At 41.8% G+C, this 17,233-nt stretch overlaps 1 protein-coding gene across 1 annotated transcript in view; it reads right to left on the bottom strand.

The window, feature by feature from the left end:
- The window catches only part of LOC134821717 (pecanex-like protein 4), a 33,496-nt gene that overhangs the window by 13,852 nt on the left and 2,411 nt on the right, over positions 1 to 17,233 (bottom strand). Inside the window, exons 3-11 of the mRNA XM_063832450.1 lie at positions 13,294 to 13,439; positions 13,009 to 13,131; positions 6,976 to 7,123; positions 6,189 to 6,364; positions 3,204 to 3,451; positions 2,587 to 2,673; positions 2,362 to 2,457; positions 1,512 to 1,739; positions 467 to 568 (exon numbers count right to left, since the gene is read on the bottom strand). Of these exons, the coding sequence (XP_063688520.1) occupies positions 467 to 568; positions 1,512 to 1,739; positions 2,362 to 2,457; positions 2,587 to 2,673; positions 3,204 to 3,451; positions 6,189 to 6,364; positions 6,976 to 7,123; positions 13,009 to 13,131; positions 13,294 to 13,439 (1,354 nt within the window). The remainder of the gene's footprint in view (positions 1 to 466; positions 569 to 1,511; positions 1,740 to 2,361; positions 2,458 to 2,586; positions 2,674 to 3,203; positions 3,452 to 6,188; positions 6,365 to 6,975; positions 7,124 to 13,008; positions 13,132 to 13,293; positions 13,440 to 17,233) is intronic.

Below are 17,233 nucleotides of genomic sequence, written 5' to 3'. Positions count from 1 at the left end.
CTGACACTTACAGGCACAGCTCACACAACAAACTAGCAATCAACTCTGACACTTACAGGCACAGCTCACACAACAAACTAGCAATCAACTCTGACACTTACAGGCACAGCTCACACAACAAACTGGCAATCAACTCTGACACTTACAGGCACAGCTCACACAACAAACTAGCAATCAACTCTGACACTTACAGGCACAGCTCACACAACTAACTAGCAATCAACTCTGACACTTACAGGCACAGCTCACACAACTAACTAGCAATCAACTCTGACACTTACAGGCACAGCTCACACAACAAACTAGCAATCAACTCTGACACTTACAGGCACAGCTCACACAACAAACTAGCAATCAACTCTGACACTTGCAGGCACAGCTCACAAACTAGCAATCAACTCTAACTAAGTGTTTTGTTGATTAATTGCTAAAGAATTTTGCTGTTAGCTAGCCACTGAGAACAAACCTTCTGAACAATTAAAAGATAAATTATCCAAAAAATCTTCTGATCGATTGTTGGAGACAAGAGTGGCTGTACTGGTCGCATCCTCTAGCACATCACCAACTCCTGAAATAATTAAAATGTATTAAACTATCGTTTCAGCACATTAATAATTTAGATATAATATATATATAATCATCAGTACCTCAAGTTGTGATAAAGTGTGACAAAGTTGACGAAATATTGCCTTATAACCGCTCGATCCGTGCCCTGTTAATTGGTTGGCATACGATTCATTTCATGTTATTGAAAAAAACACTGAGGACTGGTATTTTTTTTTCTATTACTATACCATGAAACGGTTCGTTTGCCCGCCAACTTGATCGTATCAATTGTTCGAAATATAATGCTCCTGATTGTTTGCTGTTAAGTACTCTTTTTGGGAAACCAAGCAACAACTAATTATTATTTTATATAATATGTGTATCTAAATAATTAAGTAAGTATAAAGTATACGTAATTGAGAGTTACATGAAGTCATCTGGTTTAAATACCATGTTCCATATCCGTTTATACCAGAAGTATGGGAACTTCACACAGATCTTCACATTGAATTAGGCCCTCTAGTTCCATATCCGTTTATACCAGAAGTATGGGAACTTCACACAGATCTTCACATTGAATTAGGCCCTCTAGTTCCATATCCGTTTATACCAGAAGTATGGGAACTTCACACAGATCTTCACATTGAATTAGGCCCTCTAGTTCCATATCCGTTTATACCAGAAGTATGGGAACTTCACACAGATCTTCACATTGAATTAGGCCCTCTAGTTCCATATCCGTTTATACCAGAAGTATGGGAACTTCACACAGATCTTCACATTGAATTAGGCCCTCTAGTGCTCTACTCGCAATTCTCAAGGTCATAAAACTGGACAACATTTTCAATTTAAAATATTAAATTATTTTTGGAGGTAGGTAGTGAGCTGTGTTGCAGTTAATTGGTTCGTTTTTAGTTACACGGATAGCCACAATAATGTTTAAATATGTTTGCATATGTTTTTACCAGTTGCAGCTTTATTATGTAACCCAGAGAAATCAAAGCCGCCCCCTCTTGAAGTGCTGGGTGCAGCTCCTTTAGCAGTACTGGTTGAAGTTGTTGTCGCCTGATTGCTCACTAAAACTGTTCCCTCGTACTGTATACTTTCTCCACATTTCGGGTATTGCGTACACAGAAAATATGTCAAGCATTTTCTAAAGTTTCCTGCTAGTCGTTCTAGACAAGTTGGCGAATCTGAAAAAATGTTATCAAGCTACAGCTTAAACTATGATATATATATAATATATAATTGTGGGTGGCGTCGTCTGCTGACAGTGCTCAATCGACAAGCCGAGAGCTAGATACAAATTGAAACGACCGGTTGAGTCAGACAAATGTTTCGATCATGATACAAAACCATGATATCATCAGTGACAACTGAGGTAGGAACTAAAATTAAAATTACAAAGCTAAAAATGTACGTAAAACTTCACTCGTGAAACAATATAATTACTAGGGTAGGTACTATGCACATAGCTATTGTATAAACCCACCTCCCCCCTTGACTGATTAGTGATTACGTAATAATATGTGAACGACCCCTAGGGAATCAGCGTTCAAAAAATGTATGTATTTAAGTTAGTTTCAACTGTCGGAGACCCTTTTAGAAAAGTCTTGAAGTTCGAGTGTAGAGTGATTAAGCACGCTTGGTCACTATTTGAAATAAACAAATGAGGTGTCGCTATTAATTACCTAGAACTCCAGTTAATGAGGTGTCGCTATTAATTACTTAGAACTCCTAATTAATTAATTACCTAGAACTCCAGTTAATGAGGTGTCGCTATTAATTACCTAGAACTCCTAATTAATTAATTACCTAGAACTCCAGTTAACACATTCTTGGCATCAGAGTAAGTCAGTACGTTTGTTTTAGACAATGGTTGGAGCATGTGCATAAAGAAGTCATTATAACCTGTGAGGTCAGTATTAGATGAAATTATACACAAAGATTAATCTGACTTGATACTTATTATTATTACTTGATAGCATTATTACAATACAATATACCAATGAAGCTGTTACAGCTTAATTATGTACTTACATTTTGTACCTTCAAACGTTCTGTCAAAAATGTCTTTCACAACATTTACCTCTTCTGTGTGACAACTTGTTTCCTGTAGCTCCAGACCTTCAAAATGTAAGGTTTCTAGTCTCAATATGTTAACAGTCTAGTTTCTAGTCTCAATATGTTAACAGACTGGTTTCTAGTCTCAATATGTTAACAGTCTGGTTTCTAGTCTCAATATGTTAACAGACTGGTTTCTAGTCTCAATATGTTAACAGACTGGTTTCTAGTCTCAATATGTTAACAGACTGGTTTCTAGTCTCAATATGTTAACAGACTGGTTTCTAGTCTCAATATGTTAACAGACTGGTTTCTAGTCTCAATATGTTAACAGACTGGTTTCTAGTCTCAATATGTTAACAGTCTGGTTTCTAGTCTCAATATGTTAACAGACTGGTTTCTAGTCTCAATATGTTAACAGACTGGTTCTGAAAATTTGTTCAGGTGAAAAGTATAAACTGTATATATCTATGAAGAATCGCATAAATGAAAGGCATACGTATATTATGAAAGTGTTTAATAATTGTCAATATTTTTACGTCTATCCGAATGAATAGAAAAATCGACCCGATAAAACTTTTAAAAATCTTCACCTTTCATTAGCAGAGAAGCGTACCCAAATCCGGACTCTAAAACGTGAGAAAAGATGAGCAGATTTTCTACTCTGGAGACGAAGAAAGAGCCGCAGGCGAGGTTATGCTTCACATCACTAGCCAGTGCCGACAAATAGTGAGGGGTAACTTGTTTATAGAAAGCAGAATCTCTGGAACAACTGTGTGATGTTGAGGCGTCAGGCCAGAATTTTGTGGGACGGGGAAATGAAATACAGAAAACTGGTAACCTGTGAAAGTTTAATTTTAATCATCAAATATGAGGGAATTTTCTAAATTACAATTATAAAAAATGCAATGTAACAACTCTTTCCTGTCTATGTTCTATTTTATGTGCAAAGTGACCATAGTAACGCTACTAGTTACCATAGTTACACTACAAAGTGACCTAATCCTCAGAAGAATATAGAGGTGAGACATATTTTGTAGACACGTGACAGTAATTAACCAATCATAAATCAAGAGGCTTGCATATAATGAACATATTATCATACCACACAAACACTGCCACACAAATATGCCTCAAAAATATACCTCATCTTCCTACCAGAATCCAAATTTAAAAGGTATCTCTACTATAATTCAAAGAATTATTTTTGTATGTCTGTACGACCGCCCACGTGCAAATAGATGAGAAATATGAAGTTGCAAAGTAACCATGGTAACGAGGGTTTTTACGTGCACGTGCAATGATTGTTTTAACGTCATTTTGATCGGTTTTTTTGATATCACGCTGTGTTTAGTACGAGCTACATTTTAATTGGCTGTATCTTCGGTTGTGACGGATATTTGTTGATGCTATGAAAACTGACTACCAAAGAATACTATTAGCGTCCTCCCTGTGACCACGGGCTTTCTAGTACACTTATAAAACTTGAATTAATTGAATTAAAAAAATTAAAATTGAAAACTTGAATTACGAAAATTCTTTTAATTTAAATGCTTGCTGAATTTGCAAAAAAAACGATATAAAACTTTCTCCAATTTAGGGATCTACCTTATTAAGACAAGTAAGTAATGTAAAATTCGGATTAGAATATTATTTATGAGTCGCATGGTTGCAACTTGCAATGCATTCTTGGGTAAATTTCTATTGATTCCGTTTGATGCGACAAGGAATTACTCAACGTTTTAATGTGACTACATCGTATTCATGATCTAAAAATGTTTGTTATATAGTAGTGTAAAAATATTTCTATCAAAAATTCGAAAACGTATTTAAAACATAAATCTGAGGCAAAATTACTGTACAGTAATAGTATACAATATAGCACTGTATACAATAATCATTTACTTTGAATTTAATCAGCTTTATCCAAAAATACGATACAAAAAGTCATAATAAAAATTCATAACAAAAATTAGTTCATACGACAAAAAACTTTTAAAGCAAATGGCGTACAATCCTAAAACTACTAAACGACTAAATATACTACACATGATTACATAAGTGTGGAATGCTACAACGGTGAACAGGTGAATGATGTGAAGTGTGTAGGTATGTATCTAGTGTGGAGCAAAATGGAGGGAATGGCATTGACCAATGAGAACTGAGAAGTGCGAAAAGTGGGAGCCAAATATGGTTTGATTGGGGTTAAGGGTTAGTGTGTTAAATGCGAGGCGGAAGTGTGCGTGTGTGAGAGGTGGTCCCTGTACTGAGAAAGTAAAAAAAACCTATAAATATCACTGAATATCACTACATGACGTGTAGACGATCCCCTGTCTGCAAAGTATAAATTATATTACACTCTGTTATTATGTACTTGTAACTAAAACTCTTTTGATGGTTTCAAACTCATCTCTCTTGTTAATGCTAGTTTGAATTTCAAAATAATCGTTGCCCTGCAATCTTTCTTCTAGTTGTGTTGCTTTCCGTTTTAAAATTAAAGGTAAATAATTATACACTAATTTTTCCTCAGATTTATGTTTTATATGTTTTTGAATTTTTATAGAAATATTTTTAGATCATGAATACGATGTTAAGTTGTCACATTGAAACGTTGAGTAATTCCTTTCTTGATAAGAGCTTTTCCTTGTCGCATCAAACGGTGAGCATTGTGGCCCATGTCGGTGAGTGTTTGTTGTTGCATTGTGGCCCATGTCGGTGAGTGATTGTTGTTGCATTGTGACACATGTCGGTGAGTGATTGTTGTTGCATTGTAGCCCATGTCGGTGAGTGATTGTTGTTGCATTGTGACACATGTCGGTGAGTGATTGTTGTTGCATTGTGGCCCATGTCGATGAGTGATTGTTGTTGCATTGTATTTGTGGCCCATGTCAGTGAGTGATTGTTGTTGCATTGTGACACATGTCGGTGAGTGATTGTTGTTGCATTGTGACCCATGTCGGTGAGTGATTGTTGTTGCATTGTGGCCCATGTCGATGAGTGATTGTTGTTGCATTGTATTTGTGGCCCATGTCAGTGAGTGATTGTTGTTGCATTGTGACCCATGTCGGTGAGTGATTGTTGTTGCATTGTGGCCCATGTCGATGAGTGATTGTTGTTGCATTGTGGCCCATGTCGGTGAGTGATTGTTTAGTTTATCATTGGTTCGTATAGAAATACAAGGAATACGAATTTTAAATTTAAGCTACAATAGCAACTTAACAGTCAAGATAAAGAATCATATCATAACGCGATATTTCACCCCACTCCAAAATAATTTCAAATGCTCCACAGGCAGTTTTCTCGCCTGTGGAGTAGCAGCATATTTGATAAGGACCTCATCGCCAAAGACGAAGCAAAAGAAAGCTTAAACTCAAAGAATGGTATTAGGAGTAGAAATATGGTGGTACGCAGGTGTAAATACGACATTCAAGAATGATAAAGCCATTTAATACTTTTTGGAAATTAATATGCCTCTAAAACTAAGATTGCTTTGAAAAATAAAGGTCAAAACACTATAAATATTATATTGCTTAAGGTCAGCGCACCAATATGATGGAAATAATTCAAATTTTGTATACGTAAAGAGAGGTAGGAGGGGTATGTTGAGTCCAGCAGTAACCATGGCGACGCAAATAACAACTGGTAGGAAGATTACATTCGCTGCTGTTATGAGGTGGCTTTCCTTCCGCCGCTGTTTTTTTAGGGCAACAAAATCGAACTGCAGTTTAAAACACACGTGTAGTCTTCTCAGTCCCTGGTAGTGGTAAAGTCAGTCAAACAGTGTTACAAACAGAAATCAAGTTGTCTTAACCCTAAATAAAAATAAGTTAACTTTTCTAATTTTTCTAATTTTTCTAATTTTTTCTCTAACAGAGAAGTCTTCTTAATTTCTAAAGTAGCAAATTTTAGCGATAACTCTATTTTAGCGATAACTCTATTTTAGCGATAACTCTATTTTAGCGATAACTCTATTTTAGCGATAACTCTATTTTAGCGATAACTCTATTTTAGCGATAACTCTATTTTAGCGATAACTCTATTTTAGCGATAACTCTATTTTAGCGATAACTCTATTTTAGCGATAACTCTATTTTAGCGATAACTCTATTTTAGCGATAACTCTATTTTAGCGATAACTCTATTTTAGCGATAACTCTATTTTAGCGATAACTCTATTTTAGCGATAACTCTATTTTAGCGATAACTCTATTTTAGCGATAACTCTATTGGCGACCGAGAAAAATGCTTAATTGTAACAGTTTGTCCTGGTATGGTACTCACAATTCAAATATGAATAGAAATTCATATCAATGGACGATAAGTTTGCTAATATTAATTAACAATTAATGTCCAGCTATTGCTGACCTTCTTCAGGAAGTAGACGAAAACACTGCACAGCCACAGCGAAGTGATAGGATCAGTATTAGTTAACTGAACAGAATCAGAGGAAAGTCGTATTATTACAAATAAGGACGTAGCGGCCTGACAGTGCTGATTATTCTGCCAAATTTCCCTGCAATTGTAATAAATCATTATTTCTTTGATTCAAATTTATGATTGTTTCTGAATAGACTCAGTGAAGACAGATTCTAATGGAAATAAATATCTGAATAACGTATGGACATTTCTACGTCATACTCATCTTCTCAAATTATTTGTTAACATATAACAATTATGAGTATGACGTAGAAATGTCGATTACGGGCAATTTGGTAATCTAGCTAGGCACACTTGGGGCACACTTGGGGCACACTTGGGGCACAAAATTGTATTTCCCTGGGGCACACTTTATGCCCCAACTGTGCCCCAGGAAATACAATTTTGTGCCCCAAGTGTGCCCCAAGTGTGCATAGCTAGAGCTAGACTACCAAATTGCCTCGATTACGTTATTCAGATATTTATTTCCATTAGAATCTGTCTTCACTGAGTCTATTCAGAAACAATCAAAAATTTGAATCAAAGAACTATCGAATGAGACTCAATAACACCACACGAATACACCAAATCATTATTTATTAATTAACTCCTGAACTTTTTCCGGTTTTGTAAGGGCGGCATTAAGGGCGGCATTAAGGGCGACATTAAGGGTGATATTAAGGGTGATATTAAGGGCGGCATTAAGGGCGGCATTAAGGGTGGAATTAAGGGCGGCATTAAGGGCGACATTAAGGGTGATATTAAGGGTGATATTAAGGGCGGCATTAAGGGTGGAATTAAGGGCGGCATTAAGGGCGGCATTAAGGGCGGTATTAAGGGCGGTATTAAGGGCGGCATTAAGGGCGGCATTAAGGGTGGAATTAAGGGCGGTATTAAGGGCGGCATTAAGGGCTCCATTAAGGGCGGCATTAAGGGCGCCATTAAGGGGGCAGGGAGGGTCTTTTTAGGGGGGGGGGGGGGGGGGGGGTCTTTTGAGAAAAGTTTTTATTCGATTTTGAAAATCTTGGACCTGAAAAAATCGTCAAAAAACGAGGTCCAAGATTTTCAAAATCGAATAAAAACTTTTCTAAGGCCTATTTTAAAATTCTGATAGACCAGAAGTTTTTAAATGTTCCTTAAAACATATCCTGAAAGTTTCAAGGTGATTGCTCAAAAAATGTAGGAGAAGATAGATTTTTAGACTCGATTTTCAGGGCGCGCGATTGAAAATCGCTCGCGCAATACAATTACACATGAGCGCTGACCTTTGATCGGCAATAATTTCGGCTAGGAACAAAATTTGTCCATGGGACCAAAAGCATCTGGTAGATATTACTCCCCTCTATCAGAAACAACTATAAAATTAATTTCGAGAGGAATTTCATAAAGACCCCCCCCCTGCCCCCTTAAGGGCGGCATTAAGGGTGAAATTAAGGGCGGCATTAAGGGCGGCATTAAGAGTGGTATTAAGGGCGGCATTAAGGGCGCCATTAGGGGCGGCATTAAGGGTGGAATTAAGGGTGGAATTAAGGGCGGCATTAAGAGTGGTATTAAGGGCGGCATTAAGGGCGCCATTAAGGGCGGCATTAAGGGCGGCATTAAGGGTGGAATTAAGGGTGGCATTAAGGGCGGCAATTTGAGAGGCCTTTAAAAACTTTAAAAAGTCTAAAGACGACACTATGGACATCAATGTGGAAGGTCTCCCAATACAGCAGGTCAGCAATTTCACTTACTTGGGTGCAATCATCAGTGCGAATGGAACAATTGACAAAGAACTATCAGCTCGAATTCAAAAGGCCTCTGGGGCATTCTATCAGCTTAGCAGTATATGGTACAGTCGCAGCATTAAGACTCCAACTAAAATCAGGATTTACAAAGCGGCTGTGCTCACTATACTGCTTTATGGAAGTGAGGTATGGAATACCACACAGACGCAGATGAAAAGATTTGAGGTGTTCCATCATAGATGTCTGAGGAGAATCCTGAAAATCAAATGGTTTTATCATGTCTCTAATGCTGATGTACTTAAGCGGGCTAACATCGCCCCTGTTGATACTTTCGTACGAGCAGCTAGACTCCGATGGTTTGGCCATGTGGTGAGGATGCCAGAAGAAAGAATACCCAATTATCTTCTGCACTGGATCCCAAAGCATGGTAAAAGGTCAAGAGGTAGACCTCGGAAAAACTGGTTGTCATGTGTCCGGGAGGATGCAGCAATCTTCACAGGTGTCGATAACATCACGATAGAAGATGCAGAACAACAAGCTATAGACAGGGTTCACTGGAGAGGTCTAATACACCGGAGAAAGGAGTTACTATGTGGTGCAGGCCACTCCAACGACTAGGAGGAGACCTTTTTTTTTTTTTTTTTTTTTTTTTTTTTTTTTTTTTTTTTTTTTTTTGAAGAGAGGCTGGGCATAGAAAGCCCACTAGAGGATAGCATTAAGATGCTTTGCCTACCTCTGGGATGAGGGGGGGTTTATCGGAGACAACAGTGTGAATTGTGGAGGACGGTGGTGGTAATGATCTGAATGGGAATACCGCGCTTTGGTACCAGATGAGTTTATAAATCAGTTAGGCAAGGCTGCATATGTAATGTGTTAATGCGCTAAGTTACGCCAGTCTGATCCAGTTCTTCTGGTACTATTAAGCGTTTGGTGCGGTTTGTGAAGTTGACGATTGTGGTAATGTGGTGGTTGTCGAATATGTCGTTGACCGAGAGGTAGTAGTCCCGAAAGTATTGACCTCTTATTTGGGCAATAGCTGGGCACTGTCCAAGAAAGTGTGAGACAGTTTCCTCTCCGTCACCGCACATAGGACAAGCACTGGTGCTTGATTTGCGGATGGTGTGGAGGTGTTTGTTTAAGCCACAGTGGCCCGTGATTAGGTGGACTGCGGTTCTATAGTCTTGTCTATTGTTGATGAGTGACGTGTTTATATTATTGATTATTTTGGTGTGCTTTTGGCCAAGTGTTAGTTTGGTGTGTCTAGGACCATCCGTTAACCAGATATCCTGATTCAGTCTGTGGACTTTGTTGTTGATTTGTCGTTTGATGTAAGATTGAGGGATTGGGCATTTCAAAACGTGTTCGCTGGTCGTGCCAAGCTTGGCCAGCTCATCCGCTTTTTCATTTCCCCACAACCCAATATGGGCTGCGATCCATCGGATCTCTAGAGTGTTGTTCGATCCGAGTGCGTTAAGGGTGTCATAACAGTCTCTAGTAGTTCTGCTCCTCGTTGAAAGCGAGGAAATAGCTTGTATGGAGGAGAGACTATCAGACCATATAATGATGTGTGAATTGGTGTAGGATGAGAGATACTTGCAGGCTTCAATGATTGCAGTGAGTTCTGTCTGGTAGACAGTACAATAATCAGGGAGCTTGAATGATCTCTCTTCCAGGGTGGTGTTGTTGTTGTCAGTCGTGATGATGTACCCAGCCCCACTTCCGGAGTCTGATAGAGACCCGTCTGTGTAGCAGGTGATCGTTTCACTGGTAATGTTGTCGATGGTGTGTTGGAGTGCGGTTCTGTATTCAGTGTTGTTAGTTCCAGGAGTGGTGACGGTGAGGAGGAGACCTTTTCAAGTAAGTAAATTGAAAACTTTTTGTTCGATTTTGAAAATATTGGACCTCGTTTTTTGACGATTTTTGTGCCCCAAGTGTGCCTAGCTAGAGCTAGACTACCAAATTGCCTCGATTACGTTATTCAGATATTTATTTCCATTAGAATCTGTCTTCACGGAGTCTATTCAGAAACAATCAAAAATTTGAATCAAAGAACTATCGAATGAGACTCAATAACACCACACGAATACACCAAATCATTATTTATTAATTAACTCCTGAACTTTTTCCGGTTTTGTAAGGGCGGCATTAAGGGCGGCATTAAGGGCGACATTAAGGGTGATATTAAGGGTGATATTAAGGGCGGCATTAAGGGCGGCATTAAGGGTGGAATTAAGTGCGGCATTAAGGGTGGCATTAAGGGCGGTATTAAGGGCGGTATTAAGGGTGGCATTAAGGGCGGCATTAAGGGCGGCATTAAGGGCGACATTAAGGGTGATATTAAGGGTGATATTAAGGGCGGCATCAAGGGCGGCATTAAGGGTGGAATTAAGGGTGGTATTAAGGGCGGCATTAAGGGCGGCATTAAGGGCGCCATTAAGGGCGGCATTAAGGGCGCCATTAAGGGGGCAGGGAGGGTCTTTTTAGGGGGGGGGGGGGGTCTTTTGAGAAAAGTTTTTATTCGATTTTGAAAATCTTGGACCTGAAAAAATCGTCAAAAAACGAGGTCCAAGATTTTCAAAATCGAATAAAAACTTTTCTAAGGCCTATTTTAAAATTCTGATAGACCAGAAGTTTTTAAATGGTCCTTAAAACATATCCTGAAAGTTTCAAGGTGATTGCTCAAAAAATGTAGGAGAAGATAGATTTTTAGACTCGATTTTCAGGGCGCGCGATTGAAAATCGCTCGCGCAATTCAATTACACATGAGCGCTAACCTTTGATCGGCAATAATTTCGGCTAGGAACAAAATTTGTCCATGGGACCAAAAGCATCTGGTAGATATTACTCCCCTCTATCAGAAACAACTATAAAATTAATTTCGAGAGGTATTTCATAAAGACCCCCCCTGCCCCCTTAAGGGCGGCATTAAGGGTGGAATTAAGGGCGGCATTAAGAGTGGTATTAAGGGGGCGCCATTAGGGGCGGCATTAAGGGTGGAATTAAGGGTGGAATTAAGGGCGGCATTAAGGGCGGCATTAAGGGCGGCATTAAGGGTGGAATTAAGGGTGGCATTAAGGGCGGCAATTTGAGAGGCCTTTAAAAACTTTTTGTTCGATTTTGAAAATCTTGGACCTCGTTTTTTGACGATTTTTTGAGGTCCAAGATTTTCAATTCGAATAAAATTTCGGCTCGAGTCAAATCTTCTAAATGATCCCTAGAACATATCCTAAAAGTTTGAGGGTGATTGCTGAAAAAAATGTAGGAGAAGATAAATTTTTATTAAGGGTGGTATTATTAAGGGCGGCATTAAGGGCGCCATTAAGGGGGCAGGGGGGGGTCTTTTTAGGGGGGGGGGGGGGGGTCTTTTGAGAAAAGTTTTTATTCGATTTTGAAAATCTTGGACCTGAAAAAATCGTCAAAAAACGAGGTCCAAGATTTTCAAAATCGAATAAAAACTTTTCTAAGGCCTATTTTAAAATTCTGATAGACCAGAAGTTTTTAAATGGTCCTTAAAACATATCCTGAAAGTTTCAAGGTGATTGCTCAAAAAATGTAGGAGAAGATAGATTTTTAGACTCGATTTTCAGGGCGCGCGATTGAAAATCGCTCGCGCAATTCAATTACACATGAGCGCTGACCTTTGATCGGCAATAATTTCGGCTAGGAACAAAATTTGTCCATGGGACCAAAAGCATCTGGTAGATATTACTCCCCTCTATCAGAAACAACTATAAAATTAATTTCGAGAGGTATTTCATAAAGACCCCCCCTGCCCCCTTAAGGGCGGCATTAAGGGTGGAATTAAGGGCGGCATTAAGAGTGGTATTAAGGGGGCGCCATTAGGGGCGGCATTAAGGGTGGAATTAAGGGTGGAATTAAGGGCGGCATTAAGGGCGGCATTAAGGGCGGCATTAAGGGTGGAATTAAGGGTGGCATTAAGGGCGGCAATTTGAGAGGCCTTTAAAAACTTTTTGTTCGATTTTGAAAATCTTGGACCTCGTTTTTTGACGATTTTTTGAGGTCCAAGATTTTCAATTCGAATAAAATTTCGGCTCGAGTCAAATCTTCTAAATGATCCCTAGAACATATCCTAAAAGTTTGAGGGTGATTGCTGAAAAAAATGTAGGAGAAGATAAATTTTTATTAAGGGTGGTATTATTAAGGGCGGCCACTGCACGAGCCTCAGTGATAATCTCGAGCCTTATCAGGGAATGTAGTTTTTAAGATGAATTATCTAATATACAAAGAAAGTTACCTGAATGCTCTGCCCAGAAGGACGGTTTGGAACCAAGTGTAACTATGATAGCTTTTAAATAAATGGTTGTAATAAAGGGATAACACAACAGGGCACACTGAAAACTTTGTCATATTCAACAGCCTGAAATACGTTAACTGTTAAGTATGTCATTACACGATATCATCGTATATATTATATATCATACTGATAATGGTGCTCTGATAATCACACCTCCAGAGACCGCTATTTGTTAGTATTTATTTGCTTACTTGAGTACGTAAACATATTCTCCTTGAAACTTACTTGAATCCCCATTTTATTGATTTTGATGCATCAATCGCACAAAACAAAGGATTCCTGATCAGGTTGAAACAGTATACATTTTGAATCATAATGAGTAGAGAGGACATTGCCACAACAATCAGACAAGTGTATTCTAACTTTTCAGTCTGAAAAAAAAAACTGTCAGACAAATGCATGAAAATTAATGATGGAACTAACATATCTCATGTACCTAGCGTAAATGAGTGCATTTATAGATTTATATATTTAAATTTTTGTTGTTGTTGTTGTTGTATATTTAAATATGGGAATATTAAGATGGTTGTGGAAGTTTGGGGACCAGTTTTTGGTACACCGGCCAATGTTTACAAAATCATATATGATACATAACCACATAATTTTATTTAATATACGTGAATATGAGAATTGAAAATTATGATGTACGTAACCTTCTACGTTTATTCATTAAAAAAAACCAAAACTTAAAAAATTAAAAACTTGATTTATTAACATAGTGACAAATAATTGGATTTGATACGACAGATGATCACACGGACTGTTTTATAAGCTACTTGTGTCGGATTAACGATTAGTGGGCAGTGCAGAGTCGATAGTATAGTGCTCTGTATCAGTATAGTCCTCTTGTCTGAAGTTTTAAAAAATAAATAAATAAATAAAATAAAATAAAATAAAATAACTGAGCCCATGTCTTATCAGCACCTGCTAGCGTTATCAATATGACAGTGAATGGGCAGTGAAAAATGTGGCATATGGTTGATAGTGACTAGTGTGTTAATCGTATAGTTTTACGTATTCCTTAGGTAATTCTCGGTAGTTGATTTGTTGAGTGCCTGAATACTCAGATGGTTGTGATTTTGCCGACGAAGACATTGAGAAACTTATAAAACATTCTTTTCTGCAGCGAAGGAAGTTCTAACGGACTGGAACCTTCAACTGAATGAAAGCAAAACAGAGTTCAGTACTGTGGCGAACAAATTGGACATGGACAAAAATGGTCAGCCATTAGCTAATAATGACCCATGGTTCCAAATCCCTGGGGTCTCTTCATTGCACCGAGAAAGACATTCAAAGGAGAAGAATATTAGCTGACCTAGCCTTTAAAAAGTTTAAGAAAGTGTGGCTATCCGGGTATAAGATATCCTTTGAAAGAAAACTGAGGCTCTACAAGTGTGTAGTCAGTGTAGCTAACTGAGGCTCTATAATATGACGCCCCAAGTGGTATCCTTGCTACTATTATACAACTCGAACATTTGAAGTCCTAAAAAAGCCACCATGGACAAAATCGATACACTTCACCGGTGACACCTAAAGACAATCTTGAACATCAAGTGGCCAAAAGGGATGATCAGGAACGATACGGTATACAAAATATGTAATGTTGAAATGCTGTCTGAGCAGCGGCCCCCCCCTGTGTCTGTGCAGTGCCGCCCCCTGTGTCTGTGCAGTGCCGCCAAGTTACCCCCTGTGTCTGAGCAGTGCCGCAACGTTACCCCCTGTGTCTGAGCAGTGCCGCAACGTTACCCCCTGTGTCTGAGCAGTGCCGCAACGTTACCCCCCTGTGTCTGAGCAGTGCCGCAACGTTACCCCCCTGTGTCTGAGCAGTGCCGCAACGTTACCCCCCTGTGTCTGAGCAGTGCCGCAAAGTTACCCCCTGTGTCTGAGCAGTGCCGCAACGTTACCCCCCTGTGTCTGAGCAGTGCCGCAACGTTACCCCCTGTGTCTGAGCAGTGCCGCAACGTTACCCCCCTGTGTCTGAGCAGTGCCGCAACGTTACCCCCCTGTGTCTGAGCAGTGCCGCAAAGTTACCCCCTGTGTCTGAGCAGTGCCGCAACGTTACCCCCTGTGTCTGAGCAGTGCCGCAACGTTACCCCCTGTGTCTGAGCAGTGCCGCAACGTTACCCCCTGTGTCTGAGCAGTGCCGCAACGTTACCCCCCTGTGTCTGAGCAGTGCCGCAACGTTACCCCCTGTGTCTGAGCAGTGCCGCAACGTTACCCCCTGTGTCTGAGCAGTGCCGCAACGTTACCCCCCTGTGTCTGAGCAGTGCCGCAACGTTACCCCCTGTGTCTGAGCAGTGCCGCAACGTTACCCCCCTGTGTCTGAGCAGTGCCGCAACGTTACCCCCTGTGTCTGAGCAGTGCCGCAACGTTACCCCCTGTGTCTGAGCAGTGCCGCAACGTTACCCCCCTGTGTCTGAGCAGTGCCGCAACGTTACCCCCCTGTGTCTGAGCAGTGCCGCAACGTTACCCCCCTGTGTCTGAGCAGTGCCGCAACGTTACCCCCTGTGTCTGAGCAGTGCCGCAACGTTACCCCCCTGTGTCTGAGCAGTGCCGCAACGTTACCCCCCTGTGTCTGAGCAGTGCCGCAACGTTACCCCCCTGTGTCTGAGCAGTGCCGCAACGTTACCCCCCTGTGTCTGAGCAGTGCCGCAACGTTACCCCCCTGTGTCTGTGCAGTGCCGCAACGTTACCCCCCTGTGTCTGAGCAGTGCCGCAACGTTACCCCCTGTGTCTGAGCAGTGCCGCAACGTTACCCCCTGTGTCTGAGCAGTGCCGCAACGTTACCCCCCCTGTGTCTGAGCAGTGCCGCAACGTTACCCCCTGTGTCTGAGCAGTGCCGCAACGTTACCCCCTGTGTCTGAGCAGTGCCGCAACGTTACCCCCCTGTGTCTGAGCAGTGCCGCAAAGTTACCCCCTGTGTCTGAGCAGTGCCGCAAAGTTACCCCCTGTGTCTGAGCAGTGCCGCAAAGTTACCCCCTGTGTCTGAGCAGTGCCGCAACGTTACCCCCCTGTGTCTGTGCAGTGCCGCAACGTTACCCCCTGTGTCTGAGCAGTGCCGCAACGTTACCCCCCTGTGTCTGAGCAGTGCCGCAACGTTACCCCCCTGTGTCTGAGCAGTGCCGCAACGTTACCCCCTGTGTCTGAGCAGTGCCGCAACGTTACCCCCCCCTGTGTCTGAGCAGTGCCGCAACGTTACCCCCTGTGTCTGAGCAGTGCCGCAAAGTTACCCCCTGTGTCTGAGCAGTGCCGCAACGTTACCCCCTGTGTCTGAGCAGTGCCGCAACGTTACCCCCCTGTGTCTGAGCAGTGCCGCAACGATACCCCCCTGTGTCTGAGCAGTGCCGCAACGTTACCCCCTGTGTCTGAGCAGTGCCGCAACGTTACCCCCTGTGTCTGAGCAGTGCCGCAAAGTTACCCCCTGTGTCTGAGCAGTGCCGCAACGTTACCCCCTGTGTCTGAGCAGTGCCGCAACGTTACCCCCTGTGTCTGAGCAGTGCCGCAAAGTTACCCCCTGTGTCTGAGCAGTGCCGCAACGTTACCCCCCTGTGTCTGAGCAGTGCCGCAACGTTACCCCCCTGTGTCTGAGCAGTGCCGCAACGTTACCCCCCTGTGTCTGAGCAGTGCCGCAACGTTACCCCCTGTGTCTGAGCAGTGCCGCAACGTTACCCCCCTGTGTCTGAGCAGTGCCGCAACGTTACCCCCCTGTGTCTGAGCAGTGCCGCAACGTTACCCCCTGTGTCTGAGCAGTGCCGCAAAGTTACCCCCTGTGTCTGAGCAGTGCCGCAACGTTACCCCCCTGTGTCTGAGCAGTGCCGCAACGTTACCCCCCTGTGTCTGAGCAGTGCCGCAACGTTACCCCCCTGTGTCTGAGCAGTGCCGCAACGTTACCCCCCTGTGTCTGAGCAGTGCCGCAACGTTACCCCCCTGTGTCTGAGCAGTGCCGCAACGTTACCCCCCTGTGTCTGAGCAGTGCCGCAACGTTACCCCCCTGTGTCTGAGCAGTGCCGCAACGTTACCCCCCTGTGTCTGAGCAGTGCCGCAACGTTACCCCCCTGTGTCTGAGCAGTGCCGCAAAGTTACCCCCCTGTGTCTGAGCAGTGCCGCAACGTTACCCCCCTGTGTCTGAGCAGTGCCGCAACGTTACCCCCTGTGTCTGAGCAGT

This window comes from Bolinopsis microptera, chromosome 10 (assembly GCF_026151205.1).
Source record: "Bolinopsis microptera isolate Bmic1 chromosome 10, MBARI_Bmic_1.0, whole genome shotgun sequence".
Lineage (NCBI taxonomy): Eukaryota > Metazoa > Ctenophora > Tentaculata > Lobata > Bolinopsidae > Bolinopsis > Bolinopsis microptera.
This window is presented reverse-complemented; position numbering and strand designations above follow the sequence as displayed.